Source organism: Sphaeramia orbicularis, chromosome 9 (assembly GCF_902148855.1).
Source record: "Sphaeramia orbicularis chromosome 9, fSphaOr1.1, whole genome shotgun sequence".
In the NCBI taxonomy this organism is placed as follows: domain Eukaryota; kingdom Metazoa; phylum Chordata; class Actinopteri; order Kurtiformes; family Apogonidae; genus Sphaeramia; species Sphaeramia orbicularis.
Window position 1 is genome coordinate 53,883,473 of NC_043965.1, and position 26,984 is coordinate 53,910,456.

The following is a 26,984-nucleotide window of genomic DNA, read 5'->3' on the forward strand; positions in this document are numbered from 1 at the left end:
GCATCAAACATAGCCAAATTACACAATGCATTTATAGCATCAAAATAGTAGTGTACAAAACAATTCATGACGATGCACCACTTCTTGTGGAGCCACTAGAATACACGATCATAAGGAGTCACACATGAAAACGTTATGCTCATATGAGAACATGAGAGCGTCCCATGAGAGCTTTTACTCTTTTGGAGGGAAAAATGGTATATTGAAGAAAGCCAATAATGTTGGATAATTAGACCTGTCTGTGACATAGCATTTAACATCACCATAGCAATTGTAAAATAACATGGCTGCAGTTAGAAGTGGGTGTACCAACCTTGTTGGGGAGGTCGAGACTGGCCTTAGCGCTGCACAGGGCCTTGACAATGGGCAGGTTTCCGTCTTTACAGGCGATGTGCAGTGGGGTGTTGCCATGGCGATCCTGCTGGTCCATATGGCAGTGATGTCTAAGGAGACAGCGAACAACCTCGACCTGACACCTCCTTACAGCCAGGTGGAGAGCTGTGTGGCCATCCTGCACACAGACAATCACAAACACACACAGAATAAGTCGTTGACTTTCTCTACTTTAATATCAGGGATTTGTACGTGTGTTAAGACGGTTCAAAGACTGAAGCAAGCCAGGCCAAGTATTTAAGTAAGAAAAAACAAGACTTTTTATTTTATTGAAAAAATTGAGATTTGACTAGATGTTACATGTAGTCCCAACAACTTGTAAGAGCATTACGAGTAGTTGAGCTGTTCACCTTGTCCGTGGCTTCCAGGTCCGCTCTGTGTTCCACCAGACATTCCACAATGTCCACAAAGCCTCTGGCAGAAGCCGTCAGCAATGGACTCTCTCCCTCACGGTTCTTTGCGTCTACGTGGCAGCCTGCCTGGCACAGAGCTCGAGCCACTGCAGAATAGCCATGCCAGGCAGCACAATGGAGCGGGATCTCCTGCTCCTGAACACACAAACCACAAACATATTAAACCTGGTGGTCTTGTTGTCAACAGAAAGCTATCTGTGTTACTTACATGTGTGCTTACCCTATCTGAGAGGTCTGGGTTGGCCTGGATGCTGCACAGGTAGCTAACCACGTCCACGTTTCCATAGCGAGAAGCCACATGTAGAGCGGTCTCCCCAGACTGTTGGAGACAACAAATAATTAACACAATATCAGCTGTCAGCTCAAAAATAAATTTTACTTAGAAATAGGCAGAAGGCGCCATGGAGGAATGATGGCTCGGTCAAGGCATAGAAGAAGGAGGGCCGGAGGGCTGAATAGAAATGGCACAAGTTCAAGCTTCTGGTTCATTATTCGATTTACAAAGAAATTTTGGTGGTGATCGGGGGGGGGGGGGCACTGATCTGCCTTGGCGAAGGTCTGCGCTTTCCGAGTGCTTTTCTAGTTGTTTATGTTTTAATTATGTGTTTTTGATTTGTCTCTTTTTCATTTTTGTAAAGTACTGAGAATTGCTGTATGAACAGACCATTTCTCCCACTTTTCTCGACATTGTTCTACTTGAGTCCTTATCTTATGGTCAACAGTTCCATTACATATATCTCACTCACAATTTTTTGCCAGTCATGCTGTGTTGGCGGATCTGCTTTGTACCATTTTCTTGTGATTGTTTTCTTGCAGGCTGCTAACAACATTTTCAGTAAATATCTGTCCTCTTTTAATACAACATTGCCTGACATATTGCCCAGTTACAGTGCACTTGACTTGGATATATTATAGCCCAGAATTTTAGTAATTACCTGGTGAACCTTCTTCTAAAAATATCTGATTTTAGGACAAAATTAAAATACATGAGAATGGTCTACATTCATATCTCCACATTTTCTCCAACATGGCTGTGGTACTGATGTGTGTTAATTTCTAATCCTGGGTGTGACAAAGAATCTAATCAAGTTCTTCCAACAATATAATCTCCAAATCTGTGATGATGTAGATGTCTGCTGTGTTTGCCAAATATTTTCTGAAATATTCACACCTAGTTCTCTTTCCCATTTCAGTTTTACATATGTGGTTGTATTCCTTTTTCTCTTCGTTAGGTGGCTGCACATTGTAGATATGATTCTATATTTCTTTAATGAAACCATTTTTATCCATGTTTACCTTGCATTTCAGACTTGCATTAATATTTGTCCCACATCTTGTATTGATGATGGAGAGTCACATCGCTGAGTAAAATCCTCTCTATCCCATCCCAAAGATTCTCATTGGGGTTCAGGTCCGGACTCTGTGGTTCAAGTTTGGAATCTGTGGTTCAGGTCTGGATTGGTGGTGTCCAATCCATGTGCAAAAGTAATGTCTCCTGCTCCTGAACCACTCTTTCACAATTTGAGCTTGATGAATCCTGGTATTGTCCAGTCTTTATGCTCTCTATCAAACTGATGTTTACCTCCGCCAAGGAGGTTATGTTTTAGCCAGGGTTTGTTTGTTTGTTTGTCTGTCTGTCTGTTTGTCTGTCTGTTAGTGTGCAACATAACTCAAAAAGTTATGGACAGATTTGGATGAAATTTTCAGGGTTTGTTGGAAATGGGATAAGGAAGAAATGATTAAATTTTGGTGGTGATCGGGGGTGGGGGGGGCCCACGGGGGGGGGGCCACTGATCAGCCTTGGCGGAGGTCTCCGAGTGCTTCTAGTTGTTTATGAAATGAGAAGCTACTCATTGCATTAGTTAAAGGGTTAAAGACCTTGTGTCAGCTGAAACATATTAATCAGTAATCATCCAATGGAAGGATCTGAGTTACTTACTGAGGGCAGTGTAAACCTATAAAAACTATTGATATAATGTACTTTACAGTTATCAAGTTGCACAACCATAACGTAATTGAGAGCAGCCTTTTCAAACTACTCCTTTTGTAAACTTCCATTTGAATGTTAATATAATCCTGGACATAACTCTTTTAGGCAGCGCTGTTATCTGTATCTATTTCTGATGGAGAGTGTTATAGCACATACCCAGCTAAAAGCAAATGAGGAAACACTGAAATTACTTTTTCCAGGACAACAGACTTCAATAGAAATATTACTTCTTCCATGTGTTTCCCATGACTGGAAAGCTAATCACATGCGCGGAAACAAAACTAATATTTTGGTTCTGTACAGTAAAGCATTCAGATTTGACCGTCTGCACATACAGAAAGCAGACTTGTTGAAAATCAACCCATCAGCTGACGTTATGGCTGCCAGTCAGAGGAGGCACTGATTAGAGAGGAAGCTACTTATATAAAAGGATACCCATGACACAGGGCTCAGTTTTATGGGAAAGTGAAATGCTTTAATGAATTTGAGATGGAAAAAAAAGTGCAGAGCTATTGAATTATGGGAAATACATGAAATAAGGTAAAGAGGAAAGAAGTGCTTTATAGCTGTTAAAGTCTCATGACTACTTCGGTTACACAGACTCATCAGCTTGTGATTTCAGGTTAATGTATTAAAGTAAGATGAAACTTATTTTAAGCATGGGAACAAGATAATAGCTGAAGAAGTGCCTACAGTGTAGATTAATTTAGAACCATTGGAAGAGGCCAAAAAGAAGAGGATGGCTCCAATGGGAAAAAAAGATTGAAGAGATATGAGAAGTCTTTTGAGATTTTGTCTGCTACATCAGGCTCTGACTAAAGCTACATTGGCATCAAAAGAAAATACACTCTCACACACTACCCGTCTTCTTCAGCAAGACCTGTTTCCATAGCAACAGCAAATAAGCTCATAAAATGCCATAGTAACTGGTTTTTATCCCCAGGTGTGAACTGTGGTGAGTCTGAAATGTGTGAATTTCTGTGTACAAGTGTGTGAGCATTTTGGAAAATCAAAGTAATGCCTCTCCAAGGGTTTGATGGATGAGTAATTGCTGAGATAACCAAGTGTGGAGAGTCACAGTGAGAGTGTGTGTATCTGCATGAGTGTGTGTTTGTGACAGTAGAGGCACTTGATATACCTTATCTTGCACATCCAGAGGGCATTTCTTTTCATGGAGGAATTTCAGGGTCTCCACATGGCCGTGTCTTGCTGCATAGTAGATAGCATTGGCTCCACTCTGAAGGAGAAAATTCCATCATTTAGTCCTAACCTTTACTACATAAGTAAGGCTTTTATGGATTTGTGTCTGCACCAACGTGATAATACATACACAGCATATTTCTGGAGCAATATGGAAGATATATCAACATACACACTTGACAGTTACACTAATGTTATAAAGCTAGTGTGCCACTGACCAACCTGCATACTAAAACAGTGGCTGGTTCTCAGTATGCAAAAGATACCCCCATTAAATACACAACACGCTACTCCAGACATCTGCATGACGCATTACATCCCATAGTGCATTACAGCTTTAATCTTCTTTTTTTGTTTAATGGTGTGGTAACTCGGGCTTGGTGATACAGCCAAAAATGCTACAGGATAAAAATTCAGATATTAGGTCACATCAATTATTCAGTCATTATCAGAAAATTCACTTGTTAAACTGACATCATTTCCTGTTTGTAGGTCCACTACTGAGTTCAATCTGCTCTGTGTCAATAAAACATATTCATTTGTCATCCTATCACTTCACATGTGAGGATAAAGAGCAGAGAAAGAGGACAAAGTTGATGAGAAAAGTTACAAGTCTTAAATGACAGGGGGGAAAAGCTGTCTAACCTCTGATTAGCTAACTAACATTAGATCTTGATAGATACACAGACAGACAGAGGAACAGACAGACAGACAGAGGTGCGTGCACAGGTTGGCAGGTTTCTGTCCTACTTATTAAATAAGTAGGCCTACTCAGTGTAGAAAAAAGTCCCTTCACACGCTGTTCTTCTGATTACCCCAGAAAGGTGCAGTGTCACATACAATTTTTACCCCCGTATTAGTTTTGTATTTCCGGTGTTCTCGCACATGTGCATTATGTGGGTAAATTTGGTACAGCACGTAGCCCATTAACTGTGTAGTTTTGAATATACAAAGTGAAATTTACTATAGTCAATGATAAACAAAAAGGAAAAAATCCAGTATGACAGGATTTACTACCAGATGTTTCCATCCAAAAGAATGCAGTTGCACAAGCCTGACGGTTTGGAGCATGTGCATAATTCATAGGGGGTAAAAAAATATGGGGGTAAAAATTGTACAGTGGCAAGAAGTGTGTGTGGCTTTTTATTGGAAATAGTAGAACTGTTATATATTACTAGCGCATTGACTAGATGTGGTTCTTTTATGCTGTTGTATATTCATGCATAATGTACTGCATTTGTCCCACAGTCACCGCTAAAGCATTCTGGATATAGCAATGTGATTGTAAGGCTATTGTATTCCAAAATTACTAATATCTCCCCAAATATTGGTCCTATCAACTTGCCATTTTCGCTAGTCTGTTCCTTGACCAAAAATACATATGTATGACAAACTGCAGCAGTCAGTTCTGAATGGATTTAGTGTGAGTCCCCAGACACACACACACGCATGCACACAGAGGCCATTTGGCTTTTATAATATAGGTACATACAGTGGATATAAAAAGTCTGCACGCCCTTGTTAAAATGCCAGGTTTTTGTGATGTAAAAAAAATAGACAAAGATAAATCATTTCACAATTCAACTGAAAAACAAACTGAAATCTTTTAGGGAGGGGAAGGAAAAATAACCAACTGAGATAATGTGGTTGCACAAGTGTGCAGACCCTATTATAACTGGGGGTGTGGCCGTGTTGAGAATGAACCAATCACATTCAAATTCAAATTAAATGGGAGTAAGCACACACCTGCCACCATTTAAAGTGCCTCTGATTAACCCCAAATAAAGCTGGACTGTTCTATAGGCTTTTCCTGACATCTTTGCAATCACACCTTACAGTCCAAGCCATGGTTCACAGAGAGCTTCCAAAGCATCAGTGGGATCTCATTTTTCAAAGGTATCACTCAGGAGAAGGGTAGAAAATAATTTCCAAGGCATTTAATATACCATGGAACACAGTAAAGACAGTCATCATCAAGTGGAGAAAATATGGCACAACAGAGAACTAGACGTCACTCCAAAACTGATGAAAAGACCAGAAGAAAACTGGTCAGGGAGGCTGTCAAGAGGCCAACAGCAACACTGAAGGAGATGCAAAAACTTCTAGCAAATACTTGCAATGTAGGACATATGACAACAATCTGACATGTCTGGGCTATGGGGTAGGGGACCAAGACCAAAGCCTTATCCTGTGAAGAAAAGTGCCCAAGCCCGGCTACATTTTGACAAAAACACATTTGAACACGTGGGTAAATGTGTTACGATCCAGTGAGCCAAGGTTGAATTTTTTGGTCATAATTCCAAGAGGTATATTTTGCACAAACACAGCACTGCTCATCATCAAAAGAACACCAAACCTACAATGGAGCATGATGGTGGCAGCAGCATGCTTTGGGGCTGTTTTTCTTCAGGTGGGACTGGGGCCTTAGTCAAGATGGAGGGAATTCTGAACAGTTCCAAATACCAGTCAGTGATGGACCTAAACCTTCAGGCTTCTGCTAGAAAGATGAAGAGAACTACATCTTTTAGCTCAGCAGTGATCCAAAGCACACAACCAAATCAACCAAACAATGGCTTCACCAGAGGAAGATGAAGGTTTTGGAATGGCCCACCAGAGTCCAGACCTGAGTCTGATTGGACATCTGTGGGGTGATCTGAAGAGGGCTGTGCGCAGGAGATGTCCTCACAATCTGACAGATTTCGAGCATTTTTATAAAGAAGAGTGGGCAAATATGGCCACATCAAGATGTGTCACACTGATAGACTTCTACCCAAAAAGACAGTGCTGTGATAAAAGCCAAAGGTGCTGCGACAAAGTATTAGTATAAGGGTGTGTATATTTATGCAACCAGGTTATTGTAAGTTTTTTATTTTTCCCCTTAAAAGATTTCAGCTTGTTTTTCTATTGACTTGTACAGGTTATAGGTCTCATTAATGGTAGAAAAAGTTTTGAAGCGATTTATCTTGGTCTCGTTATTTTACATCACAAAAACCTGACATATGAACAAGGATGTGTAGACTTTTTCTATCCACTGTATGTATAAGTCTAAAGCAACAGTGTTGTTTTTCTGTATCAAATGTATGGTGTGGTGGCAAGGAACTTTACCAGTGGAAATGCTGGATACTGTGGCATATTTACTGCATTGCACTGTGGGTACTTGACATTTTACTCATTGTGTTCTGTTTTATGTGCAGGGGTTCGGTAATGTAACATTACTGTGTCTGTTTTACAACATTTATTGGCCTTTTTATGTTTACTTTTTATTAATGTGACACAATTAGTCAAACCTGTCAGCCCAATAATGCCTTACCCGTATGTCGCTGACCAGCTGTTGTTTGTACCGTATTAATGAAAGCTTTGCTCTATAAAAGTAAAGGCACTTCCTATGCACTTTGAAACTCACAATATCATTTTTCTTCCTTCAAAGTACAGGTGCAACAATACTGCCCTTAATCAGTCATAACCACCTCAGGAATCACATCAAGAGGTTTCTGAAAATCATCACACAACCCCCCCGCTGGTGTCATGCGAATCCCCCTCTTTGGGAACCCCCGCTCTACTGTATGAAGCTATAGAAAGTAGTATGTTCTCAATAATACACATGCATGTAGTATGCAATACGTTCTGTCTATTTATGCTATTCCACCCAGCTGTAAGTTGTAAAAATGTGATTTAGTTAAAGCTATACCGTATGATGTGGCATTTTTACACTTTTCTTTTGTCATCTTAAAATGCTCCTAATAAGTGTGTGTCAAACTAAAATGTAAAAGAAATCCACCAGGTTTTGAAACTCAAAAATGTTTAATTCTCATATATTTCTGATAAAAGTCTGACCAATCATTTTAGTCGGTCCGAATAAAATAATTGGCCGATCCTGACTGAGCCTCTGTGTCAATCATCCATTACGGCCGTCCAGCATCCGATCCATTATCTCCGTCTCACATCCGATGTGTCCCTCTGAATCTGACACTTCACTGGCGCTGCTTCTCCTGTCACTGACCACAGTCTACTGTCTACGATGTGTTTGGATAGAACTGACATGCACATGTGGAAGGGAAAAAAACGGATTTATGAACAGAAACAACAACTGAGGGGCACAAACGGGAGTCTGATGAATGAAAGATGGAGATCAAAGTCCGGAAGTCAGCTGTGCTGGACTAAACAGGTCTGCATAAAGCTCAGCTTTTATGACGGTGGGACTCATACAGGTGCATGTACATGGTGTCACACAGTGTAAGATGATGTAGGATGACAATTGTATGGACTATGAAACCTCAAATGTCCATGGAAAATTCGCGGAGGCCGCGCGTTCACAGTGCACGCGCCCATCCCCTGGGCACTGCAGTGAAGACCCTGACCCAGTACTGTACAGACCAGGTCTACTGATGGAACAGGAGCCGCGGGCCCGCGGCAGGTGGATGATGCATCTGATTACTGAGGGAGGGGTCCGCGGCCACGCCAAAACGGACCGGACCTCCGCATCTGCTTCCTCCTCTGTTTCCATCGCGCATCAGATGAGAGGAGGAGAGAGGAGGAGGAGCCTCAGAGCTCAGGCAGAGGGAAGGGGGTGGGGCTTTGGAGAGAGGCGGGTTGTTCATGTTCAAACTTTTAGTAAGTGCTGTGAGAAATGCCACATCGGTAGGTATAGCTTTAATCGGTCAAAAATTTTCTTTCTTTTTTTTTTTTTTTTTTTTTGGTCCTTGCCTAAAGCACCAGTCTAGTCCAGCTTTTAGAAAATGTGCAATACAGGGCTTTGTTATGTAAATAACCTTTGCATCACAGCTTAATGTGATGAGTTCATGTGCATTCTGTATTTATTTAAAGTATGAATGGGCTGTGCCATAAGCCCAATGACAGTCTGTCACTTTGTGTAGCCTTCATTACTGTGGCTCTGATGCCAAATAATTCCATGTGTGTTAAACTCCACAGCTGGCTGTCAAAGACACGCTGATGAGTTTTACCTTGTCGTGGGCCTGGATCTCTGCACCTTTCCTCATCAACACCTCGATGATCTGAATGTTGCCACAGCCTGCTGCGATCAGGAGGGGAGGGGTCCCATGCTGAAACATAAATACATGTTGTAATCTCAGTTTCTGAGTGGACGTGCTGTGTTATCAGCCCTTTTTGTTATAAAGTTGAAACAGTAAGTCTCAATCTGACAGCAAGTAATTACACAAGAAACAATAGGAGGAAAAAAACTGATTAGTATAGTTTTCCAGGGTTGAAAAAAAAATTTCAGTCAAAATCAAAAATCAGGTGGATGGTATTTACATCAATTTTTCCCTGGTGTTATATTTGCAGCACTGGCTGAGGTGAAAACAACAAAAGATATAGACAGGAGAAGATTACAGCTGTACACTGCAAATTATTTGGTTCCTACCAAGATAAAAAACAAACTTAGATTTAGAATTGTTAGATAATTTAAGAGTTAATTTCTTATTTTAAGTGTTCAGTTTTACAAAATAATCTTAAATCAAACACAACCTTATCTTTTTTGTCTCAAATAGGCAAGAAATCTTAAAATTAAGTAAATAACTGTTAAAATAAGATATATTAAATCTCTCCCCCTCCGCCTTGAACTGCCACCTTATCGTGGTGGGGGAGTTTGAGTGCCCGAATGATCCCAGGAGCTATGTTGTCGGGGGCTTTATGCCCCTGGTAGGGTCTCCCAAGGCAAACAGGTCCTGGGTGACGGGCCAGACTAAGAGCAGTTCAGAAGCCCCTATGAAAAGAAAACATCAAAAGAACGTGACGTTGACCGGTATGGCGCAGCCGGGGCCCCACCCTGGAGCCAGGCCTGGGGTTGGGGCTCGAATGCGAGCGCCTGGTGGTCGGGCCTATGCCCACGGGGTCCGGCCGGGCCCAGCCCGAAGGAGCGACGTGGGCCCGCCCTCCGGTGGACTCACCACCCACCGAGGGAATCGTAGGGGCCGGGTGCATTGTGGATTGGGTGGCTCCTGGACGCCTCCCTGGGGAGGTGTTCCGGGCATGTCCCACTGGGAGGAGACCTCAGGGAAGACCCAGGACACGTTAGAGAGACTGTCTCTCGGCTGGCCTGGGAACGCCTCGGGGTCCCCCCAGAAGAGCTGGAGGAGGTGTCTGGGGAGAGGGAAGTCTGGGCATCCCTGCTTAGACTGTTGCCCCCGCGACCCGGCCCCGGATAAAGCGGAAGAAAATGGATGGATGGATGGATGGATGGATATCGCTCCCCCAAAGTCTCATCAAAATAAATCTTGTTTTAAGATTCAGAAACAAACTCAAGTTGCTAGATTCAAGTCACACAAAAAGCATCAGAAAGACACAGAGTTTATTACTGCTCTGACTTTAAGCATGTTTCTCATGACAATGTGAGAGATAAATTATACAGTGTTAACCACCACTCATCCTACAGTCCGTGGCATTTTTTGGCATTGAAAAATGCTGATACATAACTGAGAGGGCTGAGAAATTGTTTTTTCTCTTTTGTGGATTGTGAAAAAATGATATTCAAATGTCTTTATTGTAACGATTATGTCACAGTTTGCTTGGTGCAGTCTCACTTCGTCACACCTCATCAGCCACAAACAGTTTCACCTGGAACTCCCAACTGTAGTGATGTTACCTGTGACACCAAAGCTTCAAAGCATGTGTCAAAAAAACAAACCAATTTTCAGTGGAGCTTGATTCATGTTGTTCATGTTCTTATCAAATAACCCATACAGATTTATCAGCAGTGCATCGTGAACCACTACCACTGAATCAGTGTTCGAACCAGTGGTGTATGTGTCAAATGAGTAGTGAACCTTTTTCAATACAGTTGTGATGAAAAGGTTCATTGCTTCAGAAAGCTTAATTTTGCCCATCAACTGCTGTCTTCTCCCTTACCTTACCACACCTCAGTGGCAGCATTAGCTCCACCTGTTGCTAACAGGTGTGCCTTATCAGCTGGCCAGCATTTAAGCAGCTCTGCCTCAGCTACTCTTTGCCACATTGTTCTTGCTTCTTGTGGGACTATCCAACATTCTTCTGTAGGCCTATCTGATTCTGAAGATGCCTCCTCATCTCTGCACCGGTAAACCCCATCTGTCTATAGGATTAAGAGATCTGCTTTCCGTTTCCCCGAGTTCTGTTCCCCGCCTGTGCAGGAATCTGTTTCCAGTCAGTATGAGTGAGTTTAACTAGTCCGTTTCCAGTCCATGTTCCTGTCTATGTCAGAGTCCTGTGTCAGAATCCATTGAACTCATAATAAAGAACATCTCTGAGTGAGTTGCATTTGGGTCCTCCATCTTGTACACTACCCGTTACAGATTGATTGTAAGAATGCATAGAAACCCTGACTTACTGCTGATGATGTTGAGTGTTAAATAAATGTTGATTGCTCTAAAAAGCCATTGTGGTTGGGATTTCCGTAGAAACAAGATGTATATTCTAGAAATAAGGCCAGGCTTTAGGTTTTAAATCTGAGTTTTCAGATGAAGCAAGCCTTGTTTCAAGATAAACTAACTTGGATTAAAACTAACTTGGATTAAGACAGATCTTAGTCATTCTAAACTGATACTCATTATTTTGTTTTCTATAATCGTGTATATTTAGTAAATTTCACTATTTTGAGGCTGTAAAAAGAAAAAAATTTAAGTAATCTCATTTTAAAACCACCATTTTCTGCTATTTATGCTTATATTTAGTATATTTCACTTATTTTGAGGCTGTAAAAGTTACTTTTTTAAGTAATCTCATGTTATAACCAGCATTTTATGCTTATTTTAAGCCTTCTAAATAAATCTTTAGACATGCTTATTTCTACTAGATTTAACAGTCTTAAATAAAGTGAAATTATCTTGCTGCATGGACAGATAATTTCACTTGTTTTGAGTACTTTTTGCCCAGATTTAGTGTTTTGATCTTGTTTTTAGACACCCCTTTTTTGCAGTGTAGGACTTTTGCCAAGAACAGTTCATCAGCTTAAATGGACCACAGGAATAATGGATGTATTTTGTTGCTTCTTTTGCCGTTGTTTCTCTTCCTCTTCAAGACACTTTGTTCTCATTCGTTTATACTTTTAAGATCTCTTTTCGTTTCACCTGACTGACTTTAATAACATCACATTCCCCCATCACCTGTCAACATACAACATCTCCTTCGAAACACTGAATAATGAGGACATAGCCCTTTGGGGCAAGGCTATAATATAGCACTCCTCTTAATAATTAAAATGAAAATATTGTTGAAAAAAGCTCAAATTAATTCATACTTACTTATCATTGTGTTAACTTGCATTCCTTATCATATCTTTAAGATGGAAACAAGTGGGAACCATTGAAGTTGAACGTGAAGTTTGAACCAGCCTGTTTCTATTCTTAAGGTTTTCTCTTTGGGGAGCCCTGATTCTTCTACTTCATGGCCTGTTTAAGCTCAGAATAATAATATCTTCCTCTGTTTTCTTCAACTGGTTTTCTTGATTGAATGTCTTTTACTGTAAAGAAAGCTCCAGTATGTAGGTTTAAAGATACTCCAAATTGTGTCTGTCTGTTCACTCTTCGACATCTTAACCAGTTTTCAAAGGGCATGTAGAATGGACAATGTCTAAATGGTTGGAATTCCACCATCACTAAAGAGTTTGGAAAAATAACCTCTAGGGAGTCAACAAACATTGCTCTGGTAAAAAATTCACCTAGCTCTGGGGACCATTTCAAGCAACTGGATCAAACTGACTTTTTATTTTTACTTCAACAGATTCCAACAGGTTCACTTTGTAACATTTTAATGTCATACACCACATTATGGCACTCTAGCTGAATGCACTCAGACCAGAGCTTGCATTAGTGCTAACTGGTTCCATATTGACTGTGTTTTATAATTATGTTACAGTGGGGTCCATAGTCATTTTTACCCACAACAGATTTAAAGGAAAGTTTTAACAACCAGCTTTTACATTAAGCTGAATAAATATAACCAGTAAATCTAAATATATGGATCTGTGCCCAGATACTTTACGATGTGTTAAATTTTTTGGGATGACCAATGTGGGAAGTTGTTACTTCACAAGATATAAAACTGAACAACATCCATCTCTGTCTCAAATCTGATAAATACAAGACAGACAGAAAGATCTCAATGTACAATTTTTCATAAGACCGCTCAGTTAAAGCCTGAATATGTTCAGTCATAAACTTCACAAAATTCACTTTGTGGTCTCATGATCCAGAGACCTCCATCACAAAACTCAGACAGTCATGCCTGCTTCAGGGCAAAACATGCTGCCATGTAGTTAAAGTCTACACACACACTACACAGTACTGTACAGGTACATTTTGAAGGGGGGCTAAGGAAGTGAAGTGAACTCACCTGCAATGCAGAAGCACGTAGAACTGACACTATAATCTTTTTCAAACTAGGATGATGCACATGATGTTCTTGGATGGGATGAAATTAAAGCAATCAGCTCTAAAGCTAAGGCTGAAAAATTCAATTTTAAATCCAACAGAGGGCAGATTTAACAACAAAGCTGTGAAGTTGGTGTTCACCAATTTCAATACTGTGAGGGAGAAAGGGTGGTTTAGTGCTACCTGCTTAGCATGCTAAATGCTCTAGATGCATCAAGAACCTAAGTCCCATCCCTTCCGTTTCCTTAATTTTGGGAAAAATATAAATTGTAGTCAGTGGTGAGAGGCAAATTATTTTTGATCCTTCTGTCCTTATGAATTATGTCACCATTTAGACATTTGTTGGTTCGTCACTTTAAAAGTTAATTTTACACGTCACAGTTTGTAGCAAAGATAGTAAAGAAAAATTTAGGGTTCAACAATGGACCAAATCTCTTGTTATACATGATACATGTCACCAACACCAAAATGGCTACTGCCAACATCACATTTTACCTCATTCTTTGACAGTGAAGTGAAAAAGTATTATGGTAGTATAAAGGAAGTGAAAATCACAACAAATTAGTTGATGTTGACGCTGCAGAGATATGGACTCTGAGACTTTTACAATGAAGTCACCTCTGCAACTTTCAGGCATGTAGTCTTTATATTTACATATTTTCAGTCTGATAGTTCAAGAGTTTTACCACAAACTAACATTTCCTGAACTTGCGTTATCCTAACTAGGGTCACTGGAGCCTATCCCAGCTACTTATGCGCGAAGGCGGGGATCACCCTGGACATATGACCAGTTCATAACAGGGCTGATATATAAAGATAAACAACCACTCACATTCACACCTACGGGCAATTTGGATTAACACATTAACCTATCAGTGCATGTCTTTGGATGGTGGGGGGAAGCTGGAGTACCCAGAGAGAACCCACGCAGACACGGGGAAAACAATCCCATCGACTGGTGTTGGAATCGACCCAGGACCTTCTTGCTGTGAGGCACGAGTGCTATCCGCTGTATCACCGGACTCATGTACAGAGACTGTTATGATGACGTCACCTCTGCAGCTTTCAGGCACGTAGTCTTTATATTTACATATGTTCAGTCTGATAGTTCAAGAGTTTTAACTTGTAAAGTTATCTTTCAAATTGTTGAACATCATACTGTATGTCAAAATGGCAGAATTCAAGGGGATTTTAAGGGGTGAAAATGACTAGTCTCTCACCATTGACTAGAATACCCCCCGCCCCCCCCCCCCCCCCAAAAAAAAAAAAAAAAAAAAAAAAATACAGTCCCATGGATTCATACAGAAGGGGCAGGTGTTTTTCTCTATTATACTGATATCTTTGACATAAAACCCAAACTGGTACTTCTTCACAATGTATGTTTAATGTTTTTAAACTAGAAATATCACCTTCAAAGAGTGGAAGGTTTAGATTTACCAGGACAACGTGAATGGGAGCACAGAAAAATAATACAAGATTAGAATCAATAATGTTGAAAAATAGGTGAATGTGATTGTATCAGTCACCTTATTGGGCTGGTTGACATCATAACTGTTCAAAGAGCCAAGCAGATGCTGCAGACCAGGAACATTATCGTCATTTATGGCGTGGATGATGGCCTTCATCACAAATGAGTCCTCCTCATCCTACAAGTGTGGCAAAGAAAGACAGTTACTCTTCTGCTCCACATAGGATGATAATTTAATCCTCTGAGTGTTAATCTTGTGAATTCTTTCTATCACATGCCCTCGTGAGTCTCTCTCTCATCTTTTGTTTTATTCAGGCTTGAATACACACAGAAACAAACAAGAGCATTTTTTCATTGGAAAACCCTGCAGACTTTCCTCTCAGTTCAGACGCAAAACATTCTTTTCTGTGTGTGACATGTGACCCAATAAGCGTGAACTGGAGTCAGTGGCAACGCTCTGGTGCACAGAGAGATGAGGAGGGAGAATGGCAGGGAGGTGAGGAGGACAGAGGAGCGGAGAGGAGGAGGAGGAGGGAAGCTGAAGGCTGATGTTAAGCCTGCTCAGTCAAGCGGAATACTCCACCAGCTACATTCCTTCACATAACCCCCCTGCTGGGAAGCCATGACCAAAACTCCTCAGAGAGTCACAAACCCAACACAAACATCTATGAGCAGCTAACAGACTGCCACTGTCAATACAGTCAGCCAAGATTTACCTGGAAAACTGGAATTCTGTCGTTGGAGGATTGTCCTGTTTTCAGGGCTCTCATAAAGTCCTGTAACTGACCAAGATTTCACTCAGGATCTGAACAAAATAACTGACATTGTGCAGATTACACATCTGCCTAGTTATACTTTCACAGTAGTGAAAAGTAGTTTTGGGAGGTAGCAAATACACCTTTCCATACACATCTACGTGTGCCCTGTCTCCTTTCAGCCATGCATCTGATGTCAGCAAGTTGGTGCACCTCATTTTCAACTTTTCCCTTTTTATTTTCTTTTGTTTTTTCATGACAACAAGTTTGCATAATGTCCTGTGATTGGTCCAAAAGTCTGAACTAGTGTTTTCACACTGTTCCGGACCAGGAACAGTGTGGTTAATGCACTACAAAAATTCCTGGTCTAACTAAGATCCACAATTATTTTGTTTTGGGAATACGGTCTAGAAAAGCAGATTGTGTATGACTACAGTTGGATTAAATATTTTTTTCTTTGTAGTTCTTAAGTTATTTTACATGCAAAAAGTATCATATTTGTCTGTAGAGGAGTTAGAAATATAACGCCACAGAACATGAAATGCTCAAGCTGTTAAGTAGTACCTCAGACTTATACAGTAAATGATCTTCTTAAAGATCATCTTAGTTTAAGCCCTGTACTTTGTATTTGTATTCTATGTTCACATGTACATGGATGTCATGTGTAAATGTACATATATGTATATTTACTACATTCTGATTTACAAAGTACACATATTTAATGTCTGGCCTGTTGTTGCTTTACATAAATGAATGATTGAAACTGTGTATCAGCCCTGGGAATAGGGTTTTATAGGTATTGGAATTGAAAAAGTCCATCTTGTGCATCCCATTGTGTTTAAGACAGATTTCATATTGTTAAGGTGAAATCATGCAAGTGGTGTCACAACAATCGTGTTTTCTGTAGCTTCGTATTAGTTAAAACTAGCACTATATTAGCTAGAATATTGTGAAAAGACAGACTTATTACCTCATTGTATCTCTAAACACTATTTTAAGTAAGTTCAACTATATTTTATTAATATGCCCGAATATCAAAACCCACTAATTTGCATCTTTCAGTCTGCACAATATACACATGTGTAACATCCTCTGATCTTTAAGCTTTGGTTCAAATGAGGACAACAGCAAAAGAACTTGTTTTGTCAGGTTTCCAGAGTCCCAGGTCTGACTCCACCCTGTCTCTAATGTGTTGAGTTTTCACCTTTTGAGGCAGAGCATTTTAGTTAAACATTCACTGAAAACCACCTCACAAGTCCTTCAACTTAACCCTGAACCTGCTCTGCCAATAAAGACCCTGATCTATTGAGAAACCTGTAGTAGTAAACTCGACTTGAATTTCTGCTGTCTTTCTCTTTCTGGACTACAGAGGGAGCAGCATATTTTCCATGTCTTCACATACCTGGTAGTTAACCTGCGACATGAGGAAGTGTCTCTGTAATGCAGCGATGAGGAAACGACTCTGGCCTCAGTAATGCTTTGTAAATGATTAAGCTCACTGCGGTGGCTGCTCGGCTTTAGTGTCTCTGTCTGATCAGTATCAACGAATTAGACAATGACACAAAGGCCTCGTTCTACCTCAGTTTATGTGGTCAAACAAATGAACAGGATGATTCAAGACACCAGCAGCACATCCCTACAACATCGACTGAATGTTACATTCCTACAGTTCTACAAACTCCTGACCTGCGACTCATGAGGAAATGAGGAACAGATCGATTACACAGATTGTCAAAGAGATTGTCGAGCTTCGAATACCAGAGCTGTAACTGAGAGCTTGTGCTCCTAATAAGAAAATGCACTAAAAGCTATTTGGCACTTATTAAGTAGTCCTATCAGTGACTTCTACTTCTCTACTTGAACGCTGGAACAGGACATGGGGATCACAATGCTTTAACCAAGTGCATGACTTTAGACATTTGACAGTCTTTTGTGTCAAATACTTTGCCAGTTCAACCGGCACAGCTGTGTGTCTTACCAGCGTGTCATCACTCCGTGCCACACTGATGTTGCTTCTGGACAGAAAGGAGCGGGACAGGCGGTTGCATAAGGAGATAAGTCGGACGGATTGCTAGAAAAGACAAAAAAGGCAGCACGTGAATGAGCAATGGGGAGTAATTACTTATGTGTCATGGTAATATGTAATTACGCTATCAAAGAAACATCCTGTAACTAATCAGTGACAGTTACAGAAAAGAAAAACTAAATGTACAAAGTGCATCACAAAGAACATGACAGTACAAAGTGATGAAATACACAAAGGATTTGAATAAAAGGTTATCAAAGAAAACAGTAAGGTAAACAAGCAACTCTGATAAAACCAGGATATGCCATCAGGTAAAAGGATGTTTTTAAGAAGAGACTTGCAGTTCACTCCAGAGCTTTGAGACCTTTAGTTTCCTGATTGGACACTGCTACAGACAGAAGCCTAAACGGGGCTGAGCCTTTGGAGCTTTGGTCCAGAGTCCACAGAGTAGGCATTTTTGAGTCTCACCAAATGTACTCAGTCACATTACTTGGCTAGGGGGTAATCCATTACATTTTTTAGCAGGGTAAATAATGATATGTAATGCATGACATGTCAGAATGGACCTGCCCAACATTGTGAATGAAATAGACACAGACCTACAGGATTTCTGTCAATTAGGTTGATGCTGAGTTCCACATTTACTCATCAAGGATTTTGTGTAAAATGTTCAGTGAGTCAGATTCATTTATTTATGATATGCATATTGCGCTTCCAGAGTCAAATGTTTTTGGAGGAAGGGGGAGGGGCAGGGAGGATTTGTACTAACTGGCTTTCAGGTTTTACCAGCTCATTATTACAACCCAAAATAGTGGATAATTAGAACAGTATGGGAAATGAAAATATAAAAAGGCAGCTGTGATATAAAAGTGTTCTTTGACAAGTACTTTCAGTGTAGACAGTATGAAAACTTGTTTTGTCTTTTTAGCTTCATTGCATTTATAAATATGCACTCATTCCTCACATTTTGGCTGAAACAATTTAGGATTAACAATGAGTTACAATAATGAAATACCAATATGACTTGAAACAACTGATACAAACAGATGATGGGAATCACGATGTGGTCCAAAAACATCATCCACCAAAGGTGTAGACCTTTAGAAGCCAAGATGAGTGACGAAGAAGAGTCTCCAGTTGGTCAAAAAATGTGTGAGAAAATGATGGGAATGTTTAAAACAATGTTCCTCAAAGAAAATTAGATAGGGGTTTGGACATTTCAGCTCTTATGGTGCTGATTCAAGGAATCATAAACATACAAAAAATTCAAGAAAAGATTCAAGGAATATGGACAGATTTTAAAGATTCAAAGATTTTAATTTTGTCAATTCACCAGATGAAAAGGACATACAGAGAATTGAGACATTGTTTCTGTCTCACCTTGTAATAAAAAAGCCATGCAAATTTAAAAAAAGAAAAAAAAAAAAGTAAAAATAGAATAAGAATAAATAGGTGGTATAAAAATTAACTATAACAGAATATAAAGTGTAGACGTAAATATATTTACAGCAGTGGTAGTGCTGCTTTGAGTAATGGTTATGAGGTGAGGAGGTCAATAATGGATCAGAACAGCAGCAGATATGATAATAGTGTAATGTTTGTAATAAAGTGCAGAAGACACACATCACAGAATGTAGTCCACTGAGCCTCACAGGGCTTGCTGTGAGGCGACAGTGTTATCCACTGCACCACTGAGCCTCCCAGATAGATTCAGAGAGTCTTTGTATAAATGTGGGGGTGTGTTACAGTCCTGGGCTAGGGGGGCAGAGGAGGGGGTAGTGGACAGTTCAGCATCCTGACAGACCGATGGACAAAGCTGTTCCACAGTCTTGTGGGTCGGGCCCGGAGGCTCCTGCACCTTCTTCCTGAAGGCAGGACGCTGAAGAGGGAGTGGGAGGGGTGGGAGGTGTCACCAGCAATGATGATGGCTCTGCGGGTGAGGTGGGTGTGAAAGATGTCTGTGACGGAGGGAGGAGGGGCACTGATGAGCTTACTGGCTGTATTCACTATGCGTTGCAGAGGCTTTAGGCAGAAGGCAGTGCAGCCTCTGTACCACAGTGAGTCATTTCACTGTGTACATGACACAGGTTTGAGGCTAAGCTGAATACCATGATCTCTGAACTAGCAGACCACACCCCACTGACACTACTTTTCAAAAGTTGATGTCCCAAGTCTGCTTACAGGTTTTATCACAGCAGTTCCTGGTTGTAGACTGGACTAAATTAGAGTTTTTGTGCTTGAAATCAACGAAGTTCATTTCTATCTGCCATTTGCTTTCACTGTCAGGACACTTCTGACATGGCATATGGATTACTCCTCACCTCACAAAATATTTCTTCTGTGCCATCATATTGTGTTGTTAGTTTTTATGTATGGAAATAGACCAACTCAAAGTCAGATCAAGGCTGCTGAAGCTGCCAGTGTGCCTGCATTGTAATGGTAGCCACAGACACAGATTTTATATGACAGAACTGCCAAACCACCACACATAAACAATCCCAGCATTCCTAGCACGCAGGGAGCAGAGCTAGGTCAGATGTGAAGAACCAAAACAGACAAGTGACAACAGCTAAGACAGCACTGGCACAAAATAAGATGATTATGGTGAACCTGTAACAACACTGAGGATGTCAAATACAAAGCCTAAAGTTTTAAAGCAAGAGGATGTGTTTTGGAAAAGTGATTAGCATTTTTTCTTGCAGGGAAAGGAAAATTAGTGCCATCATCAGAAACAAACTTACTTTCCATTTTCTTCGCGCTGCAAACTTCTTAAACTTTTCCATGTTGACAGCTGACTCCTTTCTGCTTAGTGCTTGCTGAGTGTCTTTTGGCTGATTTGAAAACACGAACAAAAAAAGCTTCAGTTTTGCCTTTTGCTTTACATTTTGTACTGAATCAATTAATGGAGGCTTGGAACATTCAATCACATCAACAATCAGCTTCTGCAACAAATTCTACAGGGGATGTCTGAATTGTAGCTGGATTAAACTGTATTATTTATGTTTTAAGTCAATACTCATGGCATCACTTCTACCAGTAAAGAAGCAGAGACTGACCTTGATCCAGGGGTGATGCAGGCTGTCCTGAATCGTCATTCTCTTTCTATAAAAGGAACATGTAGAGCCATTCAGGAAGTGTTTCACACATGATATTTTTGTTTTATTTACAGTCACACATGCATCTGCTCAGAGGAGCTTGATTTTGAAACAGTCCTTTCAAAGTGTGGACATGTTGAACGAGGGATTACTTGATGTTGACATCAAACAGGGTTGTGTGTAGATGGATAAAGGAAGAGTTTACAGGGTTTACTCTACAATTATGAGACTTAGGTGTAGCATGCAAGTCATTTTGGGCACCACCTCAGTCAAATCAGTGTAATGCTTAATTACTGTAATGCATATGGAGACTCTTCCCTGATCCAGTGGATGTAGTTGGTCTCCTTAAGATTTCTTTCTGAAGTTTTATCTTTAAGCTTTTTAGATGCGGATGGATGTAGGTTTTCCAAATGTATTTATGACAATAGTAACAGTCCAAAATGATGTGAAGTTTAATATTGTTACTGCAAATGTAAAATCTGTCAGAGGAGGGCCAAAAACTCCCCAACTGCTTTTCCAATGACAGTATCAGTTCAACTTGCCACAGCTCCACACAACCATTTTGTATTTCCATTATGTAAGAGCATGGACCATCAGGCATTGGCAGACACACATTTTAATACTATCATTACTGAGCAAACCAAGGTTCTACTAAATGTGACATAAAACCCTGAAGATTATAGACTGACCAACCTAGAAGGGTCTCTGTGTCAATGCATAAGTATGTCATCATGTCAGCACATTTTTAACTAGCCACACTGAACTAGTGGGAAAACATCTAAAACACACACACATTTTAAGTAGACACTTTTTTGATAAATTTAACACACATTGGAAGCCTAAAAAGTTATCAATTAGATTTTATTTTAAAAATTCTAACTTAAATCCATTTTTCCATGCGCCAATATTGCTGTGCCGTTCATAGTTGCAGCCATGCTGATCACAGTATTTTGTGCTGAGGCCAGAGAGGGTGCTATAAATGCTGCAAATGCAGCATGCTGGTCCTAAAACCAAGCAAAATCATTGTGAATTAACCAATACCGTCAACAGAAAAGCAGCATAAATCTTCCGCAAACTCTAGAACTCAGACCCCAATCCAGACAGAACCTAAGTCTTGTGAAGTCTACAAGAAAGCAAAGTATTAGGGACATCTGGTTTGATCACTTGTTTTATCTCTGCAAGTTCTAGTACATGAATTGGTGAAGGCACTTATTTATAAAACAAAAAAGTCACAAATCACAAAATTTGTGTGCAAAGGACATGACCTTGTACACTCATCATTTTGGATGTGACCATCAGAGAAACTGCTGTGGTCAAGTGATCTCACAGTTCTCCCTTCAGATTTACATCTGTTTTCTACCACATCTCTAAACAAACCCGACTGGCTTCCGCATTCACATCCCTGACCGAAAACAAACCCCCTCGGCCTGTGGTCGGAGGAGAACATGCTGCTTGCATCTGTATCCGACAGCGCAGTGGCTGTGCCTAGCTCCAGTGGAATGGTGATCATTATTAAACAGTGATGTGTGTCTTCTTTGAGGGAATGGTCATTAATCTTGCTGTTGGCTGAGTGGATCTATGCCAGCTCACTATGTAGATCAATTAAAAGCCATTCTATGTTGATGCACTTGGTTGAGGAAGTCTAAAAGGCCCATTACTTGAAGTTAGTAAAATCAGTCTAGTTTTTTACATGCTGTCTGTTAAAAACAAACTGTGCCATCATTCTGTCTTTGTCTCCCATCTTATTTCTTCCATCTCATTGAAATTATCTCCACACTTCCAACTACTCACCTCTTTCAGAGCTCTCTGCACATTGTTCTCAAAAAGCAGCAGTAATTACACTACATTAAAATAAAAGAGTGTTAATGGCAGTAATTGTATTGAAGAGCGGCTGTAGCCATTCAGTTGAAGACAGAGACACTCATTTTTAGAGACCAAAGCCAAGAAGCATATTGCCTACTGTCAAGGGAGTTTCATTTTGAATATCTGCAGAGAGTGTACGTTCTGTCCAATTAGACTCTCAGATGTTAAAGGAGTCAGAAATCAAGGAATGAATGTTGCTTTTTGGCATGAAATATGCTCGGAAAGGAACATGGATAATTAAATCACATAAACATGAAAAGCATTCCAATCTTACATAACAACTCTTGGCAGAGGGCTGTTGTCTTCCTGCTTTATCTAATTGTCCCACTGATCCCTGACTCATTGATTTATTCAACTAGTTATTTTTGCCAAAGGGAATTTGGATTTGCATTTTGGCAAAGCTGAAATTCTTGAGAATTCTTTAGAGCCTTTAGTCTAACATGAAGTTGAGCAGCAAGTTAAAGTTAAGTTAAAAGTGTGGGTTTAAGTTTTTGAAGTGCATTCTTTGTATTCGATAAATTATGCTAAAACAACCATTACATGTGTCTGTTTCCCACATGTGTCGGTGCTGAACATCTACTGCAGGTCATACACTGTCTTCAAACAATCCAAACTATCCCTTCGCAAATGCAAGGACTGAACATATGTAAAGAAACCTACATATATGAACTATATATCCATTGTTGTTTGACATGTACAGGTTTCCGAAGCAACAATGGACATGCATGAGTTGGGATGTCGATGTCGGTATCGTTATCTCTGTTTTCCACACATACACATAAAAGAAAAAAAACAAAACAAAACCTTGTATAGTAAAGAATTCTCTTTTTTAATTATCTAAAACACTTTACATACATATGAGAGAAAAGTGTATACTATACAGAATATTCCATGTGTGGACAGGGAAGGGATAAGATTAACTTACCTCACATTACCCACACATATATCCTTAGGTTTTATTTAGTCTTTGAGTTAGGTTGCACCTTTCTTAGGTTTCATCAACTCCAATAACCATGATTACCTAAAAATAAGACTAGAAAACTAGTACAAACAATTCAAAATAAAGTGATGCATTGCTGTACAGCAAACTGCAAAACATAAGAGCAACATTTTTATGTCCCTGAGGATATTGTGCTAATTTGTCTGTGTTTTTTGGTGGCGTTCATCCCTCTCTAACTAATCTATGCTTCGTCTCTTTAAGTTTTAGTCCTGGAAATGGCAGGTGAGTGGATGCTGGCTAATGTTGTGCACTGAGTGTAACAAAACATTTATTTGTGAATAATGTGGAAATACAAAATAATCATTTGTATCCCCAGGCAACTCCTTTGGGAAAAGACTATTAGTTAACTAAAGGTGTGCTGCTACTATAGTTTTTTGGAACTTCACCTTGAATATCATTTACTGAAAAGAGCCAGTTCTTCAGAGAGGGAAATCACACGTACTTGGGGTCTTTGACAAGGAGCCTTGCAATGAAATCTTTGGCTAGGATGCTGGTGTTACTGAAGAATTCTTCATCAAACGTGTAGTCGACGGCTGATACATTGGCCAGCGTCTCCTGCTTGTTGTCACCCAGAAAGGGAGATGCACCACTCAGACTGAAGGACAAAAGAATAGATGTTAAATGTAGACACATAAAGACAACGCAGTCAACACAACACAAATCAATCAAATCATCAAAATATTCAAGACAGTACAATAATTTTTTTAAAAACATCGTCCATTTCAGCTCATTCATGTTTTAATCAACACTACATCTTCAGACTCCATAATCTAATCTACTCTAACAGAAGCAACAGCAGAGTGAATATATTGGATGTCAATCTACAGACTAATTCAGCAGCCACTGATTATGTTCAGCCCTCGAAAATGAAACAAAGACCTTTCTACTTGTTGATGTGGGACTATGATTACAGAGCTTGTAGCCCTTAATGGTGACTCATTAGCGGAGCCTTTGCTATTAAATTGAAATATGAGGTGTGTCATATTTGAATACTATAACAGGAGATCCAGTGGGATGCTCTAAGCTGCACTGAACATATCAACAGTTTGATTCAAGTGTAGAAATTTCTATAATCTGTCATGCATCACAATAAAAACCTTCACATCTCTCATCTAAAAGCAGGCAGATTAACTGAGCCAATTATCTCATATTAATCATTTTGTGTAATAAATATCAAATACAGAATCCTCATAATGTTTATGGGTCAATATCACAATAAGGTGACTTTCAGACATCAAAATGTAAAAAAAAAAAAAAAAAAACCTTGAGATTTTCCACTTAACTTTATATTCAATGTGTTAAGTAGACTATAGGCTGTTAGAAATACATGCTGGTCAAGCTCCCACGTACATTCAGAATGCACTCTGAACATATAGTCCCTATCATGCTGTACCATGTCCACTAGGGATGTGAATCTCCACCGCCGATTCGATACACATCTCGATACGCTGCCAGTGATATGATACATTAACAATACAGTGAAGCCCCCTGCTGATACGGTTCAATACGATTCATGATGCGACGGAAAATGATTCAACACAATACAAAGAACTTACAAGCCCACATCTGGTTTCTAAACCAGATGCAGATCTTCCGGCAGTTGCATCCGATGCACACTGAAGTTACCGGTGCAGTCGCATCGCAAACGTCTCTCTTGGACCATCGATTCAAATTGGTGAATCTCTCCATCCCTAATGTCCACCCTGTGACTGAAGAATTGGTGACAGGGTGGACAGTGACAGGGTGGAGAGTTTTGGCTAATGTTAACATTTAATGACCACATGGACCTTGAGTTCGCAAAGTATGTCATCTTTGAAGAGGCATTTCTGACAGTTTGGGTGGGTGTTTGTACTTGGATGTGGTCAAGCTTAGCAGGTCTTAAGCTTGACCACATCCAAGTACAAACACAAAAGGATGAAAATTCATCTTTATCTTCTGAACCACTTTATCTTCAAGAGGGTCGCGGGGATGCTGGAGCCTATCCCAGCTGTGTTTCCGGTGAAGGCGGGGAACACCTTGGACGTATCACCAGTTCATCGCAGGACTGACATATAGGGACCAACAACAAATCATTCTCAGACCTTTGGGTCCTTCACTGATGACGTGCTCAAGCTGCACACTAGAGGTGTTTAAAATGTAGCACAACTGGCTGAGCCAGTGACTCCCAGGAAAGGCTGGATGACGACCGTGAAAGCATGGTGACAACTAGAGAGGCAGTAGACAGCATGGAGAGATGGCAACCAGGCAAAAGGTTAGTACCCTAAGCTGCAAGCCCCCGTGAGGGAGCACCCACACATTGCTACAGAAAGCCCCAAAGAAAGATACCCGCAGGGGTGCCTGGGGGGAGGGGGGCACCCTAAACGGATGGATTTCCTGGTACCAGACATACGAAACAAATTATAGACGATGACAGCAACCTGTTCTTGCGGCAAGGTCTGTAAGAACCTGAGAGGCCTGAAGATCCACCAGGCCAAGATGGGCTGCACAAGGAGGAAGCAAGATAAGCAATGCACAGAACCAGTGCCTAGTACTGACCCTGGTGAGACAGAGGAGGAGCAGGAACCGGAGTCACCCCACAGTGTCCAGAACCTTCAAGCTCGACATGCTGCACCTGGCAAACCATCTGAACAGTGCCGGGTCTTTTGGCCAGCCGCAAACAAGGAGTTTGGGTGGCGCCAGTTTGACAAAGATGTTGATGCCACCCTAGACGCATCATCCAGAGGGGAAGTTGACCAGCGCCTGCTGCTGCGGAGCACGCTGATCATCAGCATTGGTGCTGAGAGATTTGGCATTCAACAACCAAAGGTTCAGAACGTTGCCAGGCCAAACCGGCATGAGACCAAGATCTCCCAGCTCAGGAAAGAACTGAAGGCCCTAAAACAGCAGCACAAGAGGGCGAGCAAGAAGGAAAGACCAGCCCTGACAGAGCTCAGGGACCTCCTGAGGTGGAAGCTCATCTCTCATCAATGTGCTGAGCGGCACAGGTGGAGAGGCATAGAGAGGGCTTGCAAGCACACTGCCTTCATAGCCAATCCCTTTGGATTTACTAAACAGCTACTGGGGCATAAGGAGCAGCTGTTCACAACAAATAAGCAATTAAGTCAAGTATCTACAAGGCCAGCCAGCTACGATAGCATCAAAGTGTTAAGTCTGGCTTCTGTGGGAGCATTTTATCTAATGTTTATATTAGGGCTGTCGAAATTAATGTGTTAACGCAGATTAATCCACCATCATAATTAATCTGATTAAAAATTGTAATACAATTAACTCATCTGCTGCACAGAATGACTGTTAACATCTCTGCTAACACATTTGGGGCAGTTTGTCCAAGTACAGTTACCGTCATGCATGAACAAATGAGCAGTTGATCCAGTAGTGACAGGCAGCAGAACCAACCCATAAAGATGGAAGACCAGTTG

General features: G+C 40.6%; 1 protein-coding gene across 3 annotated transcripts in view; it reads right to left on the bottom strand.

Annotated features, from left to right (window-relative positions):
- dapk1 (death-associated protein kinase 1) overlaps positions 1-26,984 on the bottom strand; it is a 132,499-nt gene that overhangs the window by 32,968 nt on the left and 72,547 nt on the right. For all 3 annotated transcript variants that reach the window (XM_030143256.1, XM_030143254.1, XM_030143255.1), the window contains exons 8-17: positions 24,008-24,160; positions 20,664-20,709; positions 20,349-20,438; positions 17,560-17,652; positions 14,885-15,004; positions 8,958-9,056; positions 3,935-4,033; positions 1,027-1,125; positions 744-941; positions 314-511 (exon numbers count right to left, since the gene is read on the bottom strand). In XM_030143256.1, coding sequence (XP_029999116.1) covers positions 314-511; positions 744-941; positions 1,027-1,125; positions 3,935-4,033; positions 8,958-9,056; positions 14,885-15,004; positions 17,560-17,652; positions 20,349-20,438; positions 20,664-20,709; positions 24,008-24,160 — 1,195 coding nt within the window. The remainder of the gene's footprint in view (positions 1-313; positions 512-743; positions 942-1,026; positions 1,126-3,934; positions 4,034-8,957; positions 9,057-14,884; positions 15,005-17,559; positions 17,653-20,348; positions 20,439-20,663; positions 20,710-24,007; positions 24,161-26,984) is intronic.